This window comes from Ambystoma mexicanum, chromosome 9 (assembly GCF_040938575.1).
Source record: "Ambystoma mexicanum isolate Mex_15411 chromosome 9, UKY_AmexF1_1, whole genome shotgun sequence".
Lineage (NCBI taxonomy): Eukaryota > Metazoa > Chordata > Amphibia > Caudata > Ambystomatidae > Ambystoma > Ambystoma mexicanum.
In genome coordinates this window covers 373682931-373708123 of record NC_090931.1, presented here as the reverse complement: position 1 = coordinate 373708123, position 25193 = coordinate 373682931, and the positions used below count along the sequence as shown (strand labels likewise).

Sequence of the window (25193 nt, the reverse complement as noted above, 5' to 3'; positions counted from 1 at the left end):
ATTCCTGGTGTGTGATGGAAGAGAACATGTCAAAGAAATGTGTCTGTAGGTGGGGCGAGGAGGGTGCAGTGGTAAATCTTTTAATTTAGCGAAATTTCGTTGGCGGCATTGTGGAAATGGGAGCAAGAGGTGTTGCATAAGGCTTGGGAGCTTGGGGTGGGCAGGCGCTAGCATGCAGGCGATTTGAATTCTTCTATGATTCTGCTATGATTCTATGTAGTTCCTTACCCGGGTTGCAAGCATTTTAGATTTGGTTCCCATGAAATGTTTTCTTGCATTTTTTGATTTCTGATCTGTATATTCTGGTTGTCTTTGTTAGGGCGATTTTGTTCTGGGCTGACAGGCTTGGCTCTCCAAGCCCCTTCCAGGCAGTGATTGAGAGCTTTGAGTGGTTTGTGATTGGGGGTGAAACACCTCGGCAATGGTCCAGATCTCTGCAAGATATGTTTTGATGGGCTGAGGGGCGGGAGGGCATTTGTGAGCCAGAGGTCGAATGATTCTATTGCTGGAGGGCCTTCCTGGAGGGAAAGTGAGTTGCGGAGTGAGAGCACTAGATCTGTGGTGATTATCACTTTGTTCCATAGAGGGTATGCAGAAGTAGTTGGAGGTGGTCATGTGGTGCCTTGGCCGCTGACCACAGTGCTCAGAGGTATGAAGAAATACAATGTTGAGTGGCCAGACCATGACAGGAGATGCGGGGGCTCGGTAGATGTGTGTGGTGCTGAATATTGCGTCGAGGGTGTGACCTTTCGTATGAGTCGGGGTGGATGTGTGGTGTTTCAGGATGAATGCTTCTAGATTGTCTGAGTGACCTGGTCATAGAGTTCGACTGGGAGTCGAACCAAATGTTGAAGGTCCCTAGGATGGTTAGCATTGGCCGTAGGATGAGGTTGGCGGCCAGAGCTTCACCAAATGTGTCTGCAAGGTTTTTGCGGGTCTGGAAGTAGGAAGGTGTGTGAGGTGGAGGGTGCGAGTTGGAGTTTTACCAGGAGGGATTTGTAGTCTGTAGTTCTGGAGGTGTCCTTGGTTATTAGTTTGAATTGGTCTTTGTGAAGTATTGCGAGCTCCCCTCCCCTTCTGAATCTGTTCCGGACAGTGAGAATGTAGCCAGGTAAACCGGTCTTGTGCGCGAAGGGTTTGCAGTCAGAGAACCAGGTCTCAGTAATGAATAGGATGTCTAGGTTTTCATCTGCGATGAGGTCATAGGTGTGGAATTTATTTTTGGGAACTGACCTGGGGTTGATGAGGGTGCAGGATATTTGGTGGGAAGCCCTTATGGTTAATGGGTGGGTAGGGTTGAGGGACGACAGCAGGGTCTAATGTGCGGGATGGCTGTGCGGAGGAAGTGGCACGGTAAGATGTGGAGTGTGGAGTGTGGAGATGAGGGAACAGCTAGAGTGGGGGGAGAGGAGGAGGGGAATAGAGATAGGACTGGGTTAGGTGTGGGCGGAGAGGTTTTGCTCCTATACTGCAGTGGCAGTGGTTGCAAGTTGTGTCGGAGGATGGCCAATGCTTTGGCATTAGGTGCCTGTGACCTTGTCCTTTCCTTGGAGAAATTACATTTGTTTAGCATCCTGAAAAGTAGTAAAGACTTTCCTTTGCCATTTTCCAACCCGTGTTGTGGAAAAGACATTTTGTTTCCCCATTCTATAAGATTAGGAGAGACTTCCTTTATTATACTCCTTCATTAAGCCTTCCTTTCCGGCTCTGTTCTCGCCACCTTCTCTCCAACCCCACTGCAACCTCCTCCCTCTAGCAGAGGTTGGCCCCTTGCGTGAGGTGAGGTAGTTCCCCTCGTTGTCTGGTGCTCCTTTGGTATCATTTTGTGTTTTTTGTGGGGTTTTTTTGTTGTGGTTTGTCTTTCTGCGCTCCGAGCGATCCTTTCCTCCCTCCCTGACCAGTTTCTTGCTTTGCTCCGTTTGTCTCCAGCATCCCGGCATGCTCCTTCACCCGATTGACCCATAGCCCCCACGTTACACGTATTACCAGGGCAGTCCCTGCCAGGGCTGACGCATCAGCTAGGGGCCCCAAAGCAAGGAGCAGCTCCTGAACAGCTCCAGTCTGTTTGCCCGTGTTCACCTGGGAAGCCAGTAGCAGCCGTCAACCAGCAGTGACAGATAAGTTAAGGGTGGGAAGTACAGCAATTACTATACTGAATTAAAAATCCTACCACTCTACATATTGCACACCCATGTCAGCCAGCTAGATCGCAGCACATGATTCAATGATGTGTCCCGATTGTGGTTGCTGATCCATTTACTGCTACATCACAAATGTAGACGTTTTTCCCACTATTCAGGTATCTCACATCTAGCTGATGGTTACCTGCTACTGCCTCAAATGTAGGTGCTTTTTCCGCTATCCAAGTGTCTCACATCTAGCCTTTTACTGCCGTTTCATCAAGTTTGGGCGCTTCTCCTACTAGCCAGGTATCCCATCTGCCTTGAACGATTGCTGGGTCTTAGATTTGGGCGTTTTCTCCCACTGCCCAGGTATCTCCAATCCAATTGTTCTGTACCTACTGCTGTTGGCTCAGACTGGAGCGTTTCTCACTTGCTGCACTGTTCCCTTACAGGACCAGGACTGACACTTTCAACCCGACTTGGACACCACTACAACCAAGACTGTGGCACCCCCTCACAACTCTGGTCCATCTGCACCAGAGTCACACTCTGGAACACAGCCACGCACTACACGCCTTCCAACCTACAACCTCTGGCAGACCAAGAATCACCCCATCCACTCTACCTCTTACCCTTGCACCTTCTTTCACAAACCCTCCTTGCACGCTGCAAAAACATTTAATCTCCAAACCTTCCACTCAAACCTACCCCACCTCCTCTCGGCACACCCCTTCCAACTTCCAGACCAGAGGAGCTCTGTGGCGCACCAAGAATCTCCCCTTCCCTGCCCCTCACCCATACGTCTCCACACAGCCTCTCCTCACACCCATTCTCTCCCACCCGTCAGAAAGACTTTACATCCCCCCCCTCCGCCCCACTTCTACACACCACCCAGCGTCCACTTCACAAACCAGAGGAACCCTCTGGCGCTCCAAACACGACCACCCCACCACCACTGCAAACCCTGCACTACCATTCAGGAACAGTCCCTCCACCTCAGTCCCCCCACACCCATCCCTCTCTGCCTTAGCCAGAATATAAAAGGAGCTCTGCACATCACACCGCGTCAAACACTCATACGAGTGGAGCTCCTCTTCATACCAAAAACCCACACCCCACCTCCCTCTACTCATACCCTCTGTCCCTTGCATTTCTGATCCAGCCCACCCCCCCAACCCCGCTATCAAGAAACCCCAGCGTTGCTTGGACAGCCATAACCCACCCATACCACTACCCACATCAGCCCCATCTGGCCTAACATCCACTTCACTTGCCAAGCCCACACCCTCTCCCACTCATGCCCTTCCACCTCTATGCAACCCCCCCGATCCCAACACCAGACCACCTCAACCTCCTCTTTCCCCTCACTCAGCATGGCACGTCTTGCCCTTTCCAGAACTATTGCTTCAACCCCTTTCCCCTCAAACCCCCCCACGACACACACTCTCACACCTCTTGCATGCAAATATACAAATGTCAGAGGTATAGACTGTCACTGCCTCCCCACCCTGCATCAGTACACCCAACTCACCATTCCTAGACCCTCTGTCCGGGCCACCCCATTACCCCCCGCCATCTCTTTGAACATGGCCTGTCCCCCACTACAGCTACACCTCTCACTCCCCCTGGGAAAAAACCCCATTCAGCACCAAGCCAAACGCAACCCACAACACCAGCCCCACTTAATGCTCAACCTCCAAACTCTGCTCCCTTGCCATTCCTCTTGCGCAAGACGGCCACCACCTGTTCCCTTCCTACTCCCGATCCACCTCCCACACACACTGCTCCCACCAACATAATCCCTCAACCCAACCATCGCCATCCATCCAATCCACCGACTAATCTGGTCCTACCGTCCCCTTCGTAACCCACACCTGCCCACTGGCCAACCAAGTCCTTCCGGCCACAGAGACCCAGGGAGTTACTACCCCTGCCACTTTCCATCAAGACATCAGCCTCCGTTTCATTGCACGGTCCGTGGCCAAAAGCAGACACTGCATCTTTCACTATTTCAAACCAATCGCACATGAAGCATTCCCTCCAGACTACTCGCTCATCTCCCGCAACAGACCTGCAAGAGGAGGTGGAATAGACATCCTCTCAAACCTCACATCTCCATCTCACTCACCGAAACTCAGCTGTGCACAGCTATCTGTGAATCCCTTCTAGTCAAACTGTTGCCCTCTCTCACACAGATTCTCTCTCGTCCACAGGCCACCTGGATATGACAGACATTTCGGCAACAGCCTCTGCGACTCATTAGCAACCAAACTAGTTAACCACCCAGCTCTCAACCCTACTGGGGGACTTTAATATCTGGTTTGACTTGCCCAACAACTCCATGACTCAACCCCTGGGTTGACAGTCTAGAGGCACTCAACCTTTCCCGGCATACAACGGGATCGACCCACATTACAGGACACACCATTGATGCGATTTCAGCATCCAACCCTAAACCCCTCATCTGGACAGACCACTCGGACATACCTTTCACTCTCCGCACACCTCCCTTGCCTCCCAAGCCCCCCCCCCATTCCTCCACGTGATCTCAAATGATGGAACAAGGTCAGGGCATTACCTCACCTGGCTGAAGCCCTGCTACGCACGCTCCCTGCACTCCCAGCCACAGATATATATGGCATTTATAACGCGCCTATACACAGGTGTTTCAAGGCGCGACTAGGCAAGGGAGGGGGAACGAAGGGAGGACAGACAACGATCCTACTAGGCCAAGTGTCATTCAGATCGCGCAACTGCACGGGAAGGGGAAAGTGAGAGTGCAGTATACAGGAATAGAATAATAACAGTAAGTAAAAGTAACGGCCAGCAGGTGGCAAGTGCAAAGGTAAGTGCAGAAATCAGGTGTCAAGTGCTGGTAGTGGGACTGTAGGGATACAGAGTGGGGGGGTTGCCAGACGGGCAGTGCAGGTGTGTGAGAATGGTGGGGGAGGGCCAAGGGTCCAAGATCAAAGGGTGAGCAGGTAACCAGTGCAGTTTCAGTTTCAGCCAAGAGGTCAGCAGGGGAGAGGAGAAGAAAAAGTAGAGGCAAAGAGAAAAGTTTTGAAGTGCTTCCGGAACCGGTGATGGTTCTCAAGTTTCAGGGAGGCAGGGAGGCCCCAGCCAAAGAAAGATCTACCACCAACACATTGCTTGGAGAAGCAACTGACCCCGAGGGTGTTGGAGGCGGATGAGCGAAGAGCTTGAGAAGGAAGATATTTAGGAAGAGAGAGTTCAAGGTATTAAGGCCACAGGCCTCAGAAAGCCTTGTGGACAATGCAGGTTTTTTAAAACTTAATCCTTACAGCCACTGGGAGCCAGTGCATAGATTTCAGTCCTGGAGAGATGCGATCCCTGGGCTTGAGGTATAGACCTATACCTATTGAGTCCTTGGACTTCTGGCTTAACAACTCACTCCTTTCCTCTCACCCCCCCCCTCTAGCTCCGCTCACTCCCCCAAAGGACCAAGCCCCAAGTGGTTCACCCCCCACCTGAAGGAGTTCAAAACCTAAAATCGCTCCCTCAAGCCCAAATGGCAAGCATCCAGAACCCCTCAAAGCAAGTCAGTGTTTGCCCACCACCACCAAAACTACAAATCTGAGATCCAAAAGGCCATAAAACCCCATTACAATAAAAGAATCCTGATTTGCCGATGCAACAGCAAAGAGCTTCACAAGATCATCACAGAATTCCTAAAGCCTCCTGCACCTCTGCCGCAACCACTTCCACGCAAACTCTCTGCAACTCCCTCTCTGAACACTTCCACAATACATTGCTAGACAGGACACCCACCCTTCATGCCAAACTTCCCAACTTCACCACCCGAGCCTCAAGATTCCACCCTCCTCCCCTCCGAAACAACTTTTCTGCTCTTTTAACCCCATCTCTAGCGAGGAATTCATCAAACTGCTATGCAGCAGCAGACCCTCCAGCTCCCGCCTCAACCCTTGTCCCACCTCTCTCCTCAAAGAAATCTTCACCTCCACCTCTGCAGGAGAACTGGCGAGGTCCTTACTTAATGACTTCATCACCTCCGGCATCTTCTCATAACACTTCAAAATATTGCATGTCAAAGCCCTTCTAAAGAAAGCATGCCTTGACCGTCTTCAACCAATTAATTATAGGCCCATCTCAAACACCTGATTCTCGGCAAAGCTCATAGACCGCTCTGCATACTCGCAGCTCAACCTTTTCGTGGAATACAACCACCTCCTAGACCACACGCAATCAGGCATCTGTCCGTGCATGGAACAGAAAATACACCGATCTCGATCTGGGATTAACTCAAGCCTTGACAGACTCTGAAGGCTCCTCCTCCTCCTCCTCCTCCTCCTCCTCCTCCTACACAACCTCACCTGCTAGAACTACACCAACGACACAAATTATCCTAAAAATTCCCAAATCGAGCTCCAATCCTCACCCTGACCTAGCAGCAGGTCTTACAGATATTGACTTATGGATGACACCGCCACCTCCCGAACCCAGGAAAAATAAAAAGATCATGGTGTGTGGCAATACAGCTTTATTCCTGCAATCATTCCCATGCCCCCCCACTTTCACCACCGTCAAAAAAAAAAAACTTGGTTGCACAATGGACGCGGACTCATCACATCAATAATGTATCCAAATCCTGTTACTGCCACCTTAGGCTTCTGAGACGCATCTTCCCTTACCTCACCTACCGTTAATAGACTGTCCATTGTCAAAGCCACACTTGACTATGCAAACTCCATCTACCCGAGTGCACTGGCCTACCAACTTAAAAGTCCAAAACGTGGCTGCCAGACTCCTTTTGCACTGGGACGAAGGGACCACATTTAACCTGCTCTCCGCACCCTTCACTGGCTCCCAACTGAATGAAGAGCCACTTTTAAAATCCTGTGCATTACTCACTAAGCTGTGCACAAAGCCGGCCCCATATACCTACAAGAAAAGATTATGCCTTACATCCCAACTCGCACCCTAAGGTCAAGCGCCTCCTCCTAGTGGTTCCCGCCACCAATTTAGCCAGGATTGGAGGAACCGCTTATTCTGGCCCCAACACTGCGGAACTCACTGTCTTCCCACATTCGACACAGCCAAGACTACATGGCTTTCCGGAAAGCACTGAAAAACTGGATCTTTCCCCAAAACCTTGTATGGGGCCCGCTTTGGGCCACTCCACCAACCACCAATGGCCAGAATTTGTCTGGAACGGCTCCAACACAGGAAGGTAAGAACAGTCAAGTCATGTAAGCCGTCTGTAGTGATCAGTCTGTTTCAACGCTAGGTAGCCGCTGGCTCAGCAACAAAGGTCTAGCGGCTCCCTTGCGTCAATAAGATGACCATGCCACCCGTAACCACGCTACAATCGTAATTCCCACAACTCCAAACCAGAGAGATCACACTTATGCTCATATGCTATGACCGGGCCCATTCATTGTCCCCCAAACAGACATGCACCACGCTCTAAGAGCAGGAGAGGTTTATCTGTATCTATCGACCTGGAAACTAATCAGCCACCCTAGCTAATCATGATCTTTCTCCAAGCATGCAACTGCGTTATCTGTTCAGGAGATAACCTCCGTCAATCCTACATATGCGCAAATTAATGTGAAGAACTATAATACCAGAGCGTAATAGCACCTTTTTTTAATCAATAAGATTGGGCCTGTTCTTGTTAACCTGCGTCAATCTTTACTTATCTGGGAATTAATGCGCAGATCCACAATCGCAGAGCCTAATAGCACTTACGTTTCAAACATTACAACTGGGCCAGGTCATGTCATCCAGGTACACAAGGTGGTCTCTGATCAAGTCAGGTTACCTTAACCTGCCTAGGAACTCCCTCACCCAAGGCGTGGTGGTATCAGCTATTCTTAGTTGGACTCAATCATTGCCTCTTAAGAATATGCACTACGCCCTCCAATCAGATGAGCTCTCTAGCACTCCTGCTCTCAGAAGGGACAATGATGCGATCTAATTCCACAACTCAACCATAAACTAGGTCAGGACTATCCAGCCACCCACCATAAACAATTACCAGGGACCTGGAAAATGGGCCCACTAGCATTTATAACGGAGCTTGAGAAACGGAGCTACACTGTTTCACCTCTAGGAAATACGCTCTTAAGCATGCAAGGAATCTAGCAAGGCAAGCTCCTGCATGTGACATTGAGCTCCAACTGCCCGTCATCAACACTAACCAGACACTGGATCAGGAACAAACTAACCCTGCTGCATACCCCGGGTAATCAGAACCAACTCTGCGCTAGACCGGGAATTTCTTTCTGAGAACCAATACTCCGAACCTCCAGGATAGATACAGTCGGCTCAGTGGGCTCTGGGAGGTAATCAGGAAAAGGGCTATCTCACCAATCCGCACAGACACTCACACAAACCGATATACTCACTCTCTCCTCTACACCAACAAACAATAGAACACAGCTATACCCCTCGAACAATTCGACCTCGCTACTTACCCAACCGCAGAAGGGGGAGGAAAAGTGGTGGAAAAAACCGGTCTAGCTGCACACAATCTCATACACAAGCTATACCGCTGCCAGAATGCAGACTGAAAAGGTCAACTACCTTGCGGCACACATTCTACTGATCTCACACAACCACTGTACCGCGTCTAGCATTAGAATGCAGCTACTCAATGCGCAATCTGCACCCAAGCACTGTATACTATCCCCATCTCTCCACTGACCTGGACTACGGTGCCCAAGGACATTCAACCCACAGTGCTTGGAGATCATACCAATGGTATATAAAAAGGTGCTAGACAAATGCACAAAACATAACATTCCAACCAGTGTTGTGGAAGGAACATTTGTTTTGCCATCCTGAGGAGAGTATTAGGTACAAGAGACGCCTGCACCACCTTTAAGAGACTGGTCTTGACACTAAACAGTTTCCCCGAGACAATCCATGGGAAGGGAACCTTGGGCACAAGGATTATTTTGAATGAGTTATAGGTTTGAGTTCAACTTTGAAACACTTAACTTGCACCTCTTGCATGTGATTGTAAGTGAGGGTCAGCTTTAGTTTGGACAAGGTCAGCCTGCTTTAGTTTTAGTTTCATAGGAAGGGACATTAAGGTTAGAATGGGGAAGGTCAGGCCTTTATCCAAACACCTTTCGGTTAATAAAATGGCTCATGCAGAGAATATTACCACTGTGTCAACCTCCCATTTCTGACCCCTCACAGTTCATAGACTGTAGTCGAGTATATTTCAGATGCAGAAGAACCCATGACTTTCACAAATAGTAAAAATTCCTTTAATATATTTTAGCATGGTATAACAATTATTCTGTTGTCCTGTGCAGAAATAAACTGCTGTTGTCACCAGTGTTTTTAAATCACTTTTGCAGAACATGCAAGTGTGACTAGTTATGCCATTTACTATCAGCATTAAGCGTTCAGTCAGAAGCCTGGCGACTCCCATTCTATGTGAACACACATTGTTTACATTGTAGGAGCAAAATGTTCACTTGCCAAGAAATGGTGTGATGTGTGCTATGTATAGCAATGAGGTGGAGAGTGACTTCTGGGTGGCTAATAGCTTGCAACGAATTCTTGCCCCCTGTAGATCTGGTCCATAGTGTCTGTGCTAATTATACTAAAGTACTACTTGTCTGAGGTTCTAGAACCAGTCCTACATATATGCTCCAGGTCTAATCTCTTGATGCATAACCTCATCCTGGGACCGTTCTGCTGGAATTAAAGCCCTATTCTTAAGCTTTGAGGATAGGTGGTCTCATAACAAATCTACTTTTTTTTGCGCAACAGAATTAATTTTGTATAGTGAATACAAAGGGAATGGTTTGTACAGAAATTCCCATACGGCGGTAACATTTCTAGTGTCTTGGAAAATATTGCTATTCATACTCCATACTCCTATAATGAAATATGGACTCAAATGCCCCTACCCTGGAACATCTGCTGCAGATTTTCCCAAGGATCCAATCACTCAGTTTATATGTATTACAAAAGAAGGAGAAAAGAAAAAAGAAAAAAAAAAAAGACAATGCTGCCTTGTTGCAAGTCACACACAGTGAATTTCAGTCAGAATTGATCCTCCAACTGAAATGGACCATTACAGTAATTGGACTGTAATAAAATTTTAGCACACTTTTTTTTTAAGTACTTTTTTTATACTGGTATGAAGAATGAGTGAAGTTACCATTATTCAGATAAGACGCTGCTGGAATGCGGGATCCGGCTTCTCTCTCGCTCACCTAAAAAAATAGAACACCACATGAGAGAGCAGAATCCCATCCATTCTGCACAAAAGGAGGAGAACAGACAGAGAAACGGTGGTCGAGGGATTCAATGGCATGCCCAAATATCAATGCCTGGCGGGATATCAATCCCAAAATATAGACAACGGCTAGGAATTCGGTATATTAAACCATTCTATCAGCTTCATCAGACCCATAGAATAACACATGTACAGAATCACGACTAAACTGACTTCCACTGACTGCTGTCCATCATTGAACATCAACTAATTAACTAATGGTATTAAGTTAAGGAAAAATAAAGAAAACCGATTGACAAATTAGTGGCTTTCCGGAAACCTTTTCATATATAACCAGCAGAGTAGAATTCTCTGCATTAATCAGCAAAGAAAGTTGCATTTTAAGAACACCAATATATCAAGAAACGTAATCATGCATAAAGAGTGATAATGCATAACATTAGAACACAGAGAATATATAATGAAAACATTTCATTTAAGTAGGCTTTGAAAAGACAAGGACACCTGGCAACATGAATTCTAAAATCAACTACGCGTTATACGATGTAATGCGTATAAACACCAGAAACGAATGGCTTGAATAGGTGACTTCATATGCAGCAATTTGGGGAACACTAACATTGCACAGTAGTTTACCATATATGCAACGTTTGGATGATTATGCTCATGCATGTAAACTGGACGATCTATTGAGCCGCAGTGCATGGAATTTGGGCAGCAGAAGGATATGGCTTGTAAGGAGGAACAATGGGGTTACTAGTTTCATGGCTACCATACTTCTAATGCTTGCCTTCCCCACCTACTGACACAGAGCTATCTTTGTATTTGGTATTATACTGTTTTGTAGGCCCGCTGTTCAGATCTTTTTTCCTCCCACTCTAATATACTGTGCCCTTTTTTTATGTAACCAACTCTGTAAGCCTAAAAAATGCTGCAAGGAAAAAAAAGCAAACATACAAAAATATTGGGACACATTACAACCGCACTGCTCGTTCTACACGGTCTGTGATGAAAGTAGCAGATCTAGAACACAACAGTGCAATCCAACAGTCCTAAGAATGATGAACCACTCTCTCCTTCAGCTGTAAAAGGATGTGCATAGTCACCATTTTGAAGGACATGTTTTGAAGGTACAATGGATGTGTGACACCGTAAGAGTCACCCAGGAAGGTGGGGACGGGAGTGAGAGGGAATAATCTCTATTCCATCGTGCAAGGATACTGGCTTTTCCTACTTCAGGTCTGAAACAATCTGGATCTTAATTAGAAGTTCTGTTCATACCGAATAGATAGTGATGTTGAGCAGCAAGGGAAGGAAAAAAGGAGAGAGAAAAAACTTGAAATCATGGCAGACCAGAGAATCCACAGGGCCCAGGACTGATTGGTAGGATGGCACAATTTTAAAAGGATAGAGAGCAACACTGCCTATGTGGGAAAATAGAAGATCCTACGTTCTTCTAGGATCTTCTATTGATCAGCACTAGTTGTTGACAAAATATTTTATAGTTTTGTTGATTCCTTCTCGCCAGTGAAGGAACTCTTATTTGTAGCTGAAAAAAATACTTGTACAGATATAAAAATCAGCCAGTGCAGTATGAGCAAGACTACCTCAAGTGGATTGAGAAGGTTTTGTTGTTGCCAATGCCAAAGACTTTTTTTCTTTTAGCCCAAAATATACATTTGGTCAGTCGGTCATTGGCAGACACGGCAAAGAGCTCTTGCTTGCCAAATGGAAGGCCAAGAACTTGGTTACTGTGCCTCATTCGATAGGAAGGAAGATCAAAGTAAGGCAATTGGGGATCCATCCATGTCCCTCGACGCAGTCTCTTGCTCATGAGGTACAAATGTGGATACGTTCCTTCATTGAGGTTGGCTTGGAATGCCCTGCTCTGAAGAGGAATATTGAAAGAACCAACCAAATAACCTATGTCTGGTATTGTACCTGGTCAAGATAACACAGCATTAGCCTGCTGTAGATGCAATGAGGCATTGTGATGAAACATTATGCCCATCCCATAGAAACCATGCCAAGAGATTGTGTCCAGAGTTAAGAATACAGAAGATGCTGGAAGTTTGGCCCTATTAAAGGAAACTGAAACCAAGCAATTTGGGGCAGGATGGCATGAGATTGGGCAGTCTGGGATGATCCTCCAGCATTTTATTCTCCAATCAAGCTTCTGAGTTGTTGTAGGCTTCTTCATTTTGTATGTACTACCTCCTACCTTATCTGGAGGCGATAACCAGGTACTGATATTTATTTGGGCTGGGAATTACATCAAATACAGGTCTCGGGGAGTGAAAGACTGTCTTGTGGCCTGGTGAGAGGGGGTTTGCTTGCATATCAGAATCCACCAAGAATGGGAGACACCTTGTGCTAAAGACAGGGAGGAGGTTACTGGCAGGAAAGGGGGTTCTTGAGCTCTAGCTGCTATACTCTGCTCACAGTCGCACCAGTAATACCACCTATATATACCACCTTTGAGGGGGAGGGGGATGAGTGTCCATGGACTTGAACACAAGGAATGCACACTTCGGTCTGCAAACACATAGAGGCAAGTGGTTTTTGAGGCCAAAATTAAGATAATCAAAACAGAATTAGCAAGATTTGTTCAGGTCTGTTAAATGCACTGCAGTAGCGGCCATTACAGTAGCTGGAGAAGACAGGGTCAGCAGCATTACCAAGGGAATCTGCAGTGATAGCAACAAGTCAAACAGGACTGATTAGAAGGAAAGGGGGTTACATTATTGAATGGGGAGTTGTTGAAGAGGGAGTCTGGTGTTTCAAAGTAGCAACATGTATTTGGGTCTTGAGGTTTCTATGGTTATTCGGCTTGGGTTGAGTAAAGGGCAGTTTATGTGCTTAATTTCCTCCATCAGGTCAGAACAAATCCCCATTTCAGGATTGGAACAGTGTCAGGGTTGTGCTGCCCTACAGGACTAGTAGAGTGGGGAAGAGACATGGCCACCAAGACTGGCCAGTGATGAGGCACAGAGAAAGACTGTCCAGTAATGAGTCAGAGAGTAACATGCCATATGACTGGGCCAGAGCAGGGCAGCCATGGGCATAGCACCGCTCCCCAACCTTGTTCCACATAAACAATTTAGTTGACCTTGGTCCTAGGTCTCTTTGGCAGGCTTGACAATTTGATCTGCCCAGTATTGCCAAATTCCAATATCGATGGGGCTGGGAAGAGTGGGGTTGCGTTTTAACGAGTGTAGCGTTATATCATCCCCCTCCTGTACAGCGGCTCACTCCTCAGGCGATCAGCGTTTCCCGCTAGGGGTGTTGCATCTTCTGGAGTGTCCTATTCCCACTCCTACGTTGCCCATAACATCCGGTAAAGGTAGGGCCTTCGCGGGTACTGCCTCCAGTCACTGGATAATTTTTCCCGTGGTGGCCTTGTCGGGGGTTTAAGTTTCTTTGGCTGACCCGATTTATGTCCCGCTGGTGTCCTCGGTCAGCCTCCTGCTGACCAGACCTCCAGCTCAGATGCCGGACGGGCCCTCCGTCTGGCAGTCTTCCTCCCGGGTGGGAAAGGGGTTGCCAGCAACGTTGTCGGTTTCCACAGCCAACGTTCGCCTCCTTTTGACACCTGTGTCTTCCGCGCCCGCCGGCTTTTACTTCTGCTTGGCCGGATTGCATAACCCCCACCCGTCACAGTCTTCACCCACCTTACCTTATACTGCTCACTCGCGACCCTCTTCTCCCCTCTTCCAGCTGGCTGCCATCCACACCTTGTTCTCCGACTTACATCCACTTTCCCAATGGCTGCTACAGCTTCTAGCAATCTTTCTTGCTGCCGCTGCTCTACCAATCAACCTTTCCACTTATTCCTTCTCTTTTAGGAGTTGCCTGGTTGCTTGACAAACAAAAAGGACTCAAGTCCTGGGTATGGTATCCTGCTCCTCTTTCTTCTAGCCATAGCCTCCTCGTTCGAGTCTCTTGAGTTATGGGTTTCAGCATACAGCAATACATATACCCAAATAGGGTACATCAGAATTAAATTCATAAGGCGTTGTTTGCCTTTGTGGTAGCTTTCTGGGATTAGGTGTGGGGGCCCGAGTCTTCTTTCTTTATTTCGGTGCCAATGTTGTCTGACTCGTCACACACCCAATACTCGCAACAATAGAAAGTGTTTCTCCTACTAAGATATTTGGCACATGTAGATTAGCATCTAACCCCAGGTCTGCCAACATCATTGTCCTGTTCTTGCCAAATTAAAACTGCCGAATGTTGACCATGCCTAGAAAGGACTGTAGCTCACATATTGATGACTGTGGGATAGTCAAGGATAGCCAAAACATTTTAAGAAACCATATAGATTCTGGGTTTTGTTGAGACAAATAGATGACGCTTTGAAAGGTGTTGCAGGACTTCTGCATGAATGGTATGTAGCAGAAATCTGGATAAATATACCAAGATCTTGTCAAAGAATACTAGGACATACCATTTTAGGAGCTCAACAAATACGTGGGACGAAATTATGTCGAAGACCAAATGTAAGATGCAATAGGTTATTTAGGATGTGCTTAATACCCAGAGGTTTCTAAGCGCGGACCCGGGGAATCACACCTGTTTTGCTCTGCGTCGTCTTGCTACCAAGACGAACGCGTTGCCCCTGAGCTATCCTTTATGAAGCCGAAAGGGCAAGACCCTATACAGGTAATGACCAAAGAGCAATCTGAACGCGGTCATCTGCTCATCACCAGGTGAAATCCACCTCAGCTGGTAGGCACCATGGATGTCATGTTCAGTGAATACTATGGCACTGTAACGGGATTCTAGACTAATGGGAGAATTCAAAGGTCCTTAACTGTTTCTCCATACAATACCTTGAAATCTACACATGAGGCATTCTGTAAGTTATCTTGGATGTATTTGTGTAGGACCCTTTCTGTGGACAGAGCAAGTAGCCGAAAACACTAGTATTTTGAAAGATTCCCAATTATGTGACGTTTCCCCTCCAGTTGTGTACCCCCCTCCAACTTTTTGCTGCTGTTTTACACCATAGCCTGACTTTACCACGGGAGCACATTCATCTGCTGCACTCCCCTCGGCTTTTCGCTCACTTTATTATGGGGAAACTGACATGCCCTTACAGTCAGTCAGTACTGGGAGACTTGTTTCCCTGAGTCCTTGTCAAAGTTGCAACTTTTCTGCAACATGTTGCAAGTGCACACTGTACCTTACAGTGCACTTGGGTCTTCCTGACATTTCAAAAAGCCCTAGATACTCTCGAAGGATTTTTTAGGAGAAGTGCAGATGTGCCTTGGACAGGACTGGCCGCAGCTTATCTTTTCATATATTTTTATCCCTTTCCCGCCAGACAAACCGCGTTTACCACGTTTGGCAGGAATAGGTGGCCTGGCTCCAAAATGGCCATGCCATGAGATTTTTGTTTTGTCCTTTAGCCATCTTGCCCCTTCACCTTCCTCAGGTCGAGCCATCCCGGGCCAGTCCTTTGGGCATGCATTCTCCTGCGAAACGCCAAGCTTTGTGGGCTTCTGCATGCCTAGTGTGTGCTTCCAAGATGTGGGTTGGACTGTCCAGTTCCAATACACATCCTGGGTGCCAGAGAGTCTGGTGTGCGGTGAATGCCTGGGACCACCGTGGTCCATGATTGGTCCACGTATGGTGTGCCTGTATGTGAGCATATCTCCCATTGGGTCCTCTTCATTTTGGTACGAAGGAGATTCTGGATAAGAGAAGGTGCCAAACGCCCATATCATGTCGATCTCTGGAGTCCTCACTGAACGAAGGATAGGATCCAAGTATCCTTAAACTAAAAAGCAGAGTCGAGGAACCGCTGGAAGGTTTGGCACCCTGAGCCCACTGTTGTCCCGCTGGACCCCTCTGCATCCAATCGAACTAGAAGGTGTGCAAAGACGCTTCAACCCATTGGAATAGTGGCACTAACTAGTCTCGGCACCTTCATCAGTCTCTGCAAATAGGTCTTCTCAGAAGTGTCCCTGGGCCAACCAGTGGCCTGACCAGCTTGTGCAGGACCTTCGCTCTGATACCACCACTGTTTCAAAGAGGCCCTTGAAACTTGGTACATCGCAAGCTCTGTGTTCACGGCACTCTCACACTGAATTTCGTACTCTTGGCGTTCCCAGGTTTGAAGTAAAGAGAGCGCCCGAACCAGAGTACACACGATTAATGTGTCGCCCAGCCGTGGTGACGAAATTTGCAGGTGCCTTGTAGCTGGGACCCTCTGTGCCCTGAAACCTGCTACAGTGAAACTGGTCTGATCCATCCACCAGGAGCAGAGAAAACGCCACTGTAACTTAGCCGCAGAAATGTACAATTGCTGCATTTGAACCGGTCTAGATTGCCAAAGCTTGGTCCGGAGCAAGACAGGGGTCAGTGAGTACTTGCAACCCTTACTGGTAGCCCCCAGCGCATCCTGTCCTGCCATTTTGGGGAGAACCTCCACGAATAGTGGGAACTTATTCTGCAACACCTCACACAACTTCCTGAGCTGCACCAGACCCTACAAGAGACCCCGTTTTTGCCCATCTGCACTACGGTGTGCACCAGCATTGCAAGTTCATTTGAACAATAGGCTCACCTCTTCTTAGGTACTGGACTGCCTTTGAGTTAGGATTGTGATTTCTGCAGAACTGCCCAAAGACTCTTAGCACTACCCGCTTCCTTTCTTTTTTTTTTTAGCTTGTGGACCCATTTCGTGCATTAACCCTTTAGGCCACTTGGTCTTGTATATATGTATTTTAGTACGATTGTGTTGGTTTAAAGGTATTAATGTTATTAACGATTGTGTTGAAACTCAAAGGCCTTGAATACATCTATTTGTATATATACACACACACACACACACACACACATACACACATACACACATACAAATCACTCCCAGTCAGGTGTGTATGTATGTAAGTGTCCTTTATTCTGTGTGCTCATTGAGGTATTTCAGTCACCCTCACCCCTCCTGAGACCTAGTCACTGCCAATGCTACCTTGATTGGTCTGGCTTTTCCAGAAGGTTACCCTGTTCCAGGAAACTAGGCTGGCCCCTGAACCTCTGCCAACCAGGTCTGAGTTCAGAAATCCATCTTAACAACTAGGGCCGAGCAATAAGGTCAATTGCACAGTTAAATGCACACCGTGGAGGTAGTGCCTCCCATTCCTATTGGAGGAACACTTCAGAATAGTACTGGTACGAAAGAGGAAGTGAGGATAGCTGCACCACGAGCAGAGACTGTGCCACGTTCAGGAAGGGCAGTAATGTCTTGAACAGTCTGCATCACAACACTTTTTAATGTGTCTCAGTTTATAACAAAAGTCACATGAAATTCATTACAATTTACACATTAGAATTTGGTTATTAAAAACAATGATGGTTATTAAAAACAATTAATCATACATTACATAGTCTAAACAAACCTTTCTATAACTACATTGAATTAAAACTCATTACACTCAAGTCTCTTCTTGGATAGATGTACAGATCCTTCAATTTCGTTTTCCTGCAAGAGCTGTGTGCAATGCAGATTAAAATCGAAATCTAGAGAGCCAAGAGAGAAAGATGGAAATGTTATTGTATAGGCCATAAGTGTGCAGCCCTGGGAGTCTCTCGGAGTAAGCTTTAAACAATTGTATTCTTCCTACATGATCCCAGTTTTGCATATTATCATGATCTACCAATTTCCTTTTTAGAATACTAGGGTTCTCTGTCAGTTGAGATATCTACACTTAACTCGCTCAGCTTCAGATTTCAAATGTGATTTCTTGAAGTGCTTGGTCCCCACCATGATTAGCGACTTAGTTTAGAATAGAGAAAAACGTGTTTTCTTCTCTCTTTATCAGCTTAAAGGGATAGTCTAGTAAAAAATTTTATTTCAAAAATAGATAGACCACATTAAAAAAAAAAAATACTAGCATAAAATTTTGAGCTATTCAAGCTCAAAATTCGAAAAAGCAAGCACAGGGGTGCCGCCATTTTGCGAAATGGAGGCCCTCCTGTGCTGGCTTTTGCTTTTGTGGCACTAATGAAGGAAAAGCCAGCCAGCTGTAGTAAACAAAGTCTACCGCTGGGTGGCTTTCCCTTCATTAGTGCCGGGACTCGGAGGACGCGGACCGGAGACCAGAGCAGGAAAGCTGCAGCTGAATCTCGGTAAGTACTATTTATTTTTTTTACAAAAAATAAGCACTAGCTGCGTTTTTTTTCCTAAGTTTTCTGGGCTGGAGAAATAAAACCGCAGCTTTAAAAACGTTGTATTTATGTTTGCGGTCGCTTTTGAAGCGACCGCAAACATAAATAAAACGTTATTGTGTTGGAAAACGCTGCGGTTTTTCGTTCCAAGTTTCTCAGGCTCCTCTGGCTCGGAGGAGCCTGAGAAACTTGGAACGAAAAACCGCAGCGTTTTCCAACACAACCGCGTGTGTTTCTGCCTGCTGTGGCTATCACTTTGGGTCTCCGGTGCTGAGCACCGAAGACCCAAAGTGAAAGCCACAGCAGGCAGAAACACACGCGGTTGTGTTTACATGCCGCATAGTGTTTCTACCTGCAGCTGATTTCCCATTTGGGGCTCTCGGGCTCCCCGGAGCCCGAGAGCCCCAAATGGAAAAGCAGATTCAGGCAGACACAACGCGGTTGTTTTCCGCAACGCCGCGTTGTGTCTGCATGAATCTGCTTTTCCATTTGGGGCTCTCGGGCTCCGGGGAGCCCGAGAGCCCCAAATGGTAAAGCAGATTCAGGCAGACACAACACGGTTGTGTTGGAAAACGCTGCGGTTTTAAAACCGCAGCGTTTTCCAACACAATAACGTTTTATTTATGTTTGCGGTCGCTTCAAAAGCGACCGCAAACATAAATATGTTTTTAAAGCTGTGGTTTTATTTCTAAGTTTTCCGGGCTCCTCCAGCCCGGAAAACTTAGAAAAAAAAACGCAGCTAGTGCTTATTTTTTGTTAAAAAAATAAATAGCACTTACCGAGATTCAGCTGCAGCTTTCCTGCTCTGATCTCCGGTCCGCGTCCTCCGAGTCCCGGCACTAATGAAGGGAAAGCCACCCAGCGGTAGACTTTGTTTACTACAGCTGGCTGGCTTTTCCTTCATTAGTGCCACAAAAGCCAGCACAGGAGGGCCTCCATTTCACAAAATGGCGGCGCCCTTGTGCTTGCTTTTGAGCTTAAATATCTCAAAATTTTACATAGGAAGTTTTAAAACGGAGGATGCTAGTATTTTTTTTTTTAATGTGGGCTATCTATTTTTGAAATAAATTTTTTTACTAAACTATGCCTTTAACATAGAGATTTAACGTATTCCAAGACACTGTGTACATCACTATCTGTAAGGAAGGTTGGAGGCACAATACAAAATGCCAGAGAGCCTTCCAGTACGTTTAGCCAAATCAAATTGAATTCATTTAATTAATCCAAACCATAAAATTCTTGAGGAAACTTTTGTTTTAAAGAATTCTATTAGAGGTAGAAGCAAAAAAAGCCGTTTTTTATTTGGACTATGAAGGCATTCATTTTGGTGTATAGTCTACCTTTCACCACCTCAGGTTTTTTTTAAAAAAAAAAAATGTATTAGCCATTATGTACCCTAAATAAATTGTTATCCACCTCCTCTAGCTTATTAAAATTCCAAGTACATTATTTTGTTCCACTCCCTCTCGAACATAAATATTTTATATTTGTTAGGGTTGACTTCCAATTAATCATTCTTTACAAAATCACCTAAATAATTTAGGCTCCTTTGGAATCCTACGGACTTAAATTTAATACAACTCTCTCATCCACATAGAACTATCCAACGGGGATGGAGCCTATTTCAGTGGGAAAAAATTGGTCTTCATTAATGCTTCTTGCATTTCAGCCATTTACAACCTGAATAGACATGGAGCGAGAATATACCCCCAACTCAAACCTACATTTACTTTAATCTCCTTAGAAAAAGGTACATCCCATATGCAAGCAGATTTGGAGGCTATTAATTGTACAGAATATTAAAAGGAATATAATACAATTGGGATTTTCCATGAGAGTAAATTTCGATCTACTTTATTAAATGTCGCTGTCATATCTAAAGTGTATCACCCATAAACATCCTCAGAGCACTGGAGTAAAGCACCGGCATGTATGGGCAGGTGGAATGGCCAGGTCAGCTCAACTCCGATGACGAGCAATCTTGAGCTTTTGGACTGCAAGGAGAATATATACAGAGTATGATGGCGTTAGCTGCATTATTTAATCTCTAGGCATGGGAAGTTTCCGTTCGGTGCCAAAAGGAGAATTAGATCACAAATTGGCGTTTGTAGCTGCAAAGTACATGTAGTCTTTATGCATGACCACTCCTCTCCTAACTAGAATTCTATATGTGTCCAAAATGCATAGGCTTGGGTTCTACTACATGTGGCTACTGAGCCTTTCCTCATTTTTTTCATGGTCACCAACTCTGAAGGATGCAGGGTGTGGAATAGGCTGATGAGTGGGACCCTCACAAGTGAGCATTTTAAACACTTCCCATGAGCAGTTTGGGAACATCCCCATCAAATTGGATTGCCACACTGTGCTTGAAGTCTAGACCTTTAGAAAAGAAGCTAATTTTACAGATCACAATGAAAACTTGTTGCAGTGATGAATTTGAATACTAGGCAATGGAGTAAAATGTGAGCATTGTTGATAAATGCAAAACAAATAGCTGATAATAGAAAAGATATGAGTTCATAATATGGCTCTGATGAAGATGAGACCTCAATTATCAATCAACTTAGAGGTTATTTGTCGAAATTGTGATTAGTATTAGGCTCAAGGCCTCAATCATAAGAAAATGGTATTAGAAGATACAAGGCAGAAGAAAAAGACATGCAATTAACCAAACAGACTAATAATGAGCTAATAATTATTTTATGCATGAACAAAGGTTTGTGCTACAAGATAAAATGTATTGGAATTTAAATGCGGGTCGTCTAGAGATGCATAAAGTGTGATGGACGATTATGTAAAATAGAATTGGTTTTGTATGCTACAGATTGCACTGTAACTTTAATAGTTTCAGAATAAATCAAATACAGAATTGTAGCATGGGATACCTTCTGTAGATGTTGATTTCTATAAGTGAGTTGATCCTTTTTATTTTAAATAATAATTTCAATTAATTTGTAATCATTTCTCTAACCTGGACATTTCTGTTGTGATATGTTCGTTGGAATTCCCTGGTCCTTGAATCTATAGTAAACGGACATTCACAGTTTTAATTTGTGTGTGTGGAATACCTGCCTGTTCATCCTTTCCTAGGCAGCATATGCCAGATCAGTGTGGTTAAACATTTTCCATAAATCGGCAACAAATGTGCTGCAATCATCAAATAGGGGACCAAATTCAGTCACCAATGATGTTGCCCATGTGAGAGCACTGCCGTAGAAGTTGCCAAAAGATAACCCAACCTTGGCACTGGATGTAGCAAATTGCTGGGGCTTGAATGTGAACTGGATTAAACAGGAGTCATGCTTTTCAATGTTTAAGGCTCCCCACGTATATCCCTAATCAGCAATGGGATAGGGGTCAAGGTCATTGGGTCACAATCTGCTAAGCTCCAATTGTCCATCCGTCCATCTCAGTGCAGCTTTCCGGTTCTACAAGTTCTGTACTTCTACTGTTGGCTTCTGCACACCAGTTAACAGGGTTTGAATTTGATCCATGGCTGCCAGTTCTTAACCAGAAAACACTGTCATAAAAACTGAACTAGCACAGTCCTTACCTGGCCAGTTGTAACTTTGAAACAGGAAATACTAGTCTAGCTATTCCCAAGGCCGAACAGAGGAGCAGGGCTTCTGGTAGGAAGACAGTGCACAAGGCAAAACAACCCTGAAAGGGGAAAAACCTTTCAAAAACTGGGGTTCCTTTTCAGGGCGATGTGGAGTGGAGAATAGTAGTCAACACAGCAGTGCAGGAGAGGAGGACTGGAACTGGAACAGTTTAGGGAACACTGGCACAACTGGAGAGCCAGACGGATCACAATTACAATCGTGAAACTGCTACTGGAGCAGGAAGAAGCAAAGAGTGACCCGGGCAGGAAAAGACAATGTACAGCAGCAGAAAACAGCAATAATGGTTCAGGAAAACAAAGAAACTAGATATACAGTATCAGGAGCTTTGCAACACATCGTGGGTTGGATTAACGCAGCTTAAATGCTTCTATTGGCATCTACAGCCCTAGAAGTAGAAGGTGGCCATTTTGGATTGGGGACACATGTCATGAACAGACAAGGGGATGAAGTAGTGGTCAAAGCATACTGGGAAGCACAGTCTTTCAAAATGCATATTGGAGAGAACACCACGGGGCGCAGACGGAGCAGCTTGAGCCTTCCGTTAACCCGTATTGCAATGTCAGCGCGTTCATGCAGAATCAGCCCGTGAGCAGCAGAACTCAATTAAGGGATAAGGAAAAGCAGTTGACATTCGGTCATCAGTTTCCTGGCGAAAATCGGCAGCAGCAGCATCCCCCCGAAAGAGGAGCGGGCATGTGACACCCGTCCCAACCAGGCCTTGATGCTCCTGCCGGAGCGTTCTAACAGCTCAGCTCCTTAACCAGTGCAGTGGCATTAACAGGAGATAAGCAGCAGTGAGGGATAAACCGAGAATGCGACCAGCATTAAGCCCCTAAAGGACGAGAAGGCTTGCGTAGAGAAAAAAATTAAAATAAAAACACGCCGGAGGGGAGTAAGCCTCAGGCTCAGGAGCCCCACCCCCACGGGTCCTTCGCCGCACCCACCCGGGCCTCCTCACGCAATCCAAGCACGGTTGCCTTCTCAGCCACCAGCATCCCACAGGGACCGGCGAAGCCAGTAAAGTAGAGGGAAAGAGGAACCATAGGGGCCCATGCACCCTAGAAGCATTGTCTGGCCCGTGTCTCATCTCCCCCAGTGGTTCTTGGAGGCCTCGGGCAGGCAGCAAAAATTGCATCGGAGGAGTGGTGTAGAAGCGAAGGAACATGCTGCACGCTGTAACATCTCTACTACTGTAGACCGAAATCATCGGTGAGCCGGACTGCACACCACTCCAGGGCCAGAGGCCGCACAACCTGCAAAGTACAGCCTGCCCTCTCAACATAGTGGGCTGTGGGTGCTGAACCAGACCCGGGGCTGGGACACACTCTTCAGGACATTTACCATCCCCGCCGAGTGCACGCACCCACAGGCCAGGTTCCGGGGAGTGCTAAAGTGAGAGAAAGTTTGAAAACAACACTGGTGCACACCAGCCGGTAATGCCTGTCAGACACACTTCAATTAAAAAACTTCATGCAAGGGGAATTAGCCCCTGCTACGGTTCTTAAGCTGCAGGAATATCGCTGCACAAGTCCAGCCATGGCGGCTCATCCCCAAACAGACCCACCAAGCATTCCGGGAGCAGACCATGACACCTCCACAAAAGGCAGATATTCGCCTGCTTTTGGACGAAATTAGATTGCTAATGGCAACCACAGTCAATGCCCTGCAAGAAAGAGTAGATAGAATTGAGGATAAAGTTGAAGCCCTCGAGAATTACCAGCTTTTGGCAGAGCTGGTGGAAATGAAAACGGAGGGTCGCTTTCAGGATCTTGAGCAAAGGAACGCAGACCTGGGCACAAAAGTAGAGGATCTCGAGACCAGAGATATCGGAGATTCAACATACGGATACAAGGCCTCAATGAAACACCAAGTGATACCCGATTAAGTCTGGAAAGACAAGTGAAATCCCTGAATCTCTCTCCCTCCCCCACCCATTACGTTGGACCTAGAATTTGAGAGTGTGCACCAGGCGGGAGGCCCCTAAATGTTCCGAGGTATGTTCTAGCTAAATGTCACCATTACAAGCACAAGGTTGAAATTCTACCAAAGGCAAGAGAACACGACCACATTAACTTTGAGGGCTCTCAGGTCAGAATCTTTCAGCAGCCACTCTCGCTAAAAGAAGGGATTGTCGCCAACTGACCACATGGCTAAGAGAAGGGAACATTCGCTACAGATGGGGCTTTGTCCTTTGAACACGGCAACAAAGAATACAGAGTGGTCTCAGCAGAAGAAGCAAATGGGGTTCTACAAGGCCCAACAGCAGGAGCGAGTGGAAGTGAGAGGGAGGAACTTTCGTTGTCCTCGGAATTGTCCAGGAAACCATGGGGCCCCTGGCCCAAGACGGAGGGCCAAAGGTTCAAGGAAGTTCAGGAGATTCAACACCTCATGAAAAGCTTGGTGACACGTTTGGACTGACACACCCGTACACGGTCAGACTGCACCACGAGCGATAGAAATGGTGTGGTGGGCTCAGCCTCATGCGCTTAGGGTCGGGGAGCACTGACCTCAGTGACAAAACAAAGTGGTTAGAAGTTGGACCAACAGGGGACAGTATTCAGGGGAGGGGGAAGGGGAGGTGGTCAATCACAAGGAAGCTTCAGCTAGCATCTCTCAGTTCAAAGCTTGCACGTAGCACAGGTATATGGGTAATACTTGGGAGAAGAAACAACAAATACCAGGCCAGAGCAACTCTGAAAGACAAGCACAAACACACAACGGGGTGGAATTTACGGGCTCTCACAAGATCATTTAAAACCCAGGGGTATGGCACATGACTCCGACTTGGGACACTAAATGTTAAGGCTCTAAACTCCCCCCGCCCCCCCCCACTCCCCACAATAGATAATTGTTGATGAGGGCATTCAACCAGTTGGGTTTAGATGTACTCTTTGTGCAAGAAACCAAGTTCCGCTCCGGAGAGGAGAGCCCCTTGAAGAGTAGAGATCCCGCCAGCCGCAAACAAAGGCATACACGTTTTACTCGCCCCCCCACCAAACATTCACTCGCATAGACTACATCTTCCAAGAGGCG

At 46.5% G+C, this 25193-nt stretch overlaps 1 protein-coding gene across 1 annotated transcript in view; it reads right to left on the bottom strand.

Moving 5' to 3' along the window:
- The window catches only part of MTMR4 (myotubularin related protein 4), a 1314188-nt gene that overhangs the window by 1256414 nt on the left and 32581 nt on the right, over positions 1-25193 (bottom strand). Inside the window, exon 2 of the mRNA XM_069614837.1 lies at positions 10288-10342. Within this exon, the coding sequence (XP_069470938.1) occupies positions 10288-10290 (3 nt within the window). The 5' untranslated portion in view covers positions 10291-10342. The remainder of the gene's footprint in view (positions 1-10287; positions 10343-25193) is intronic.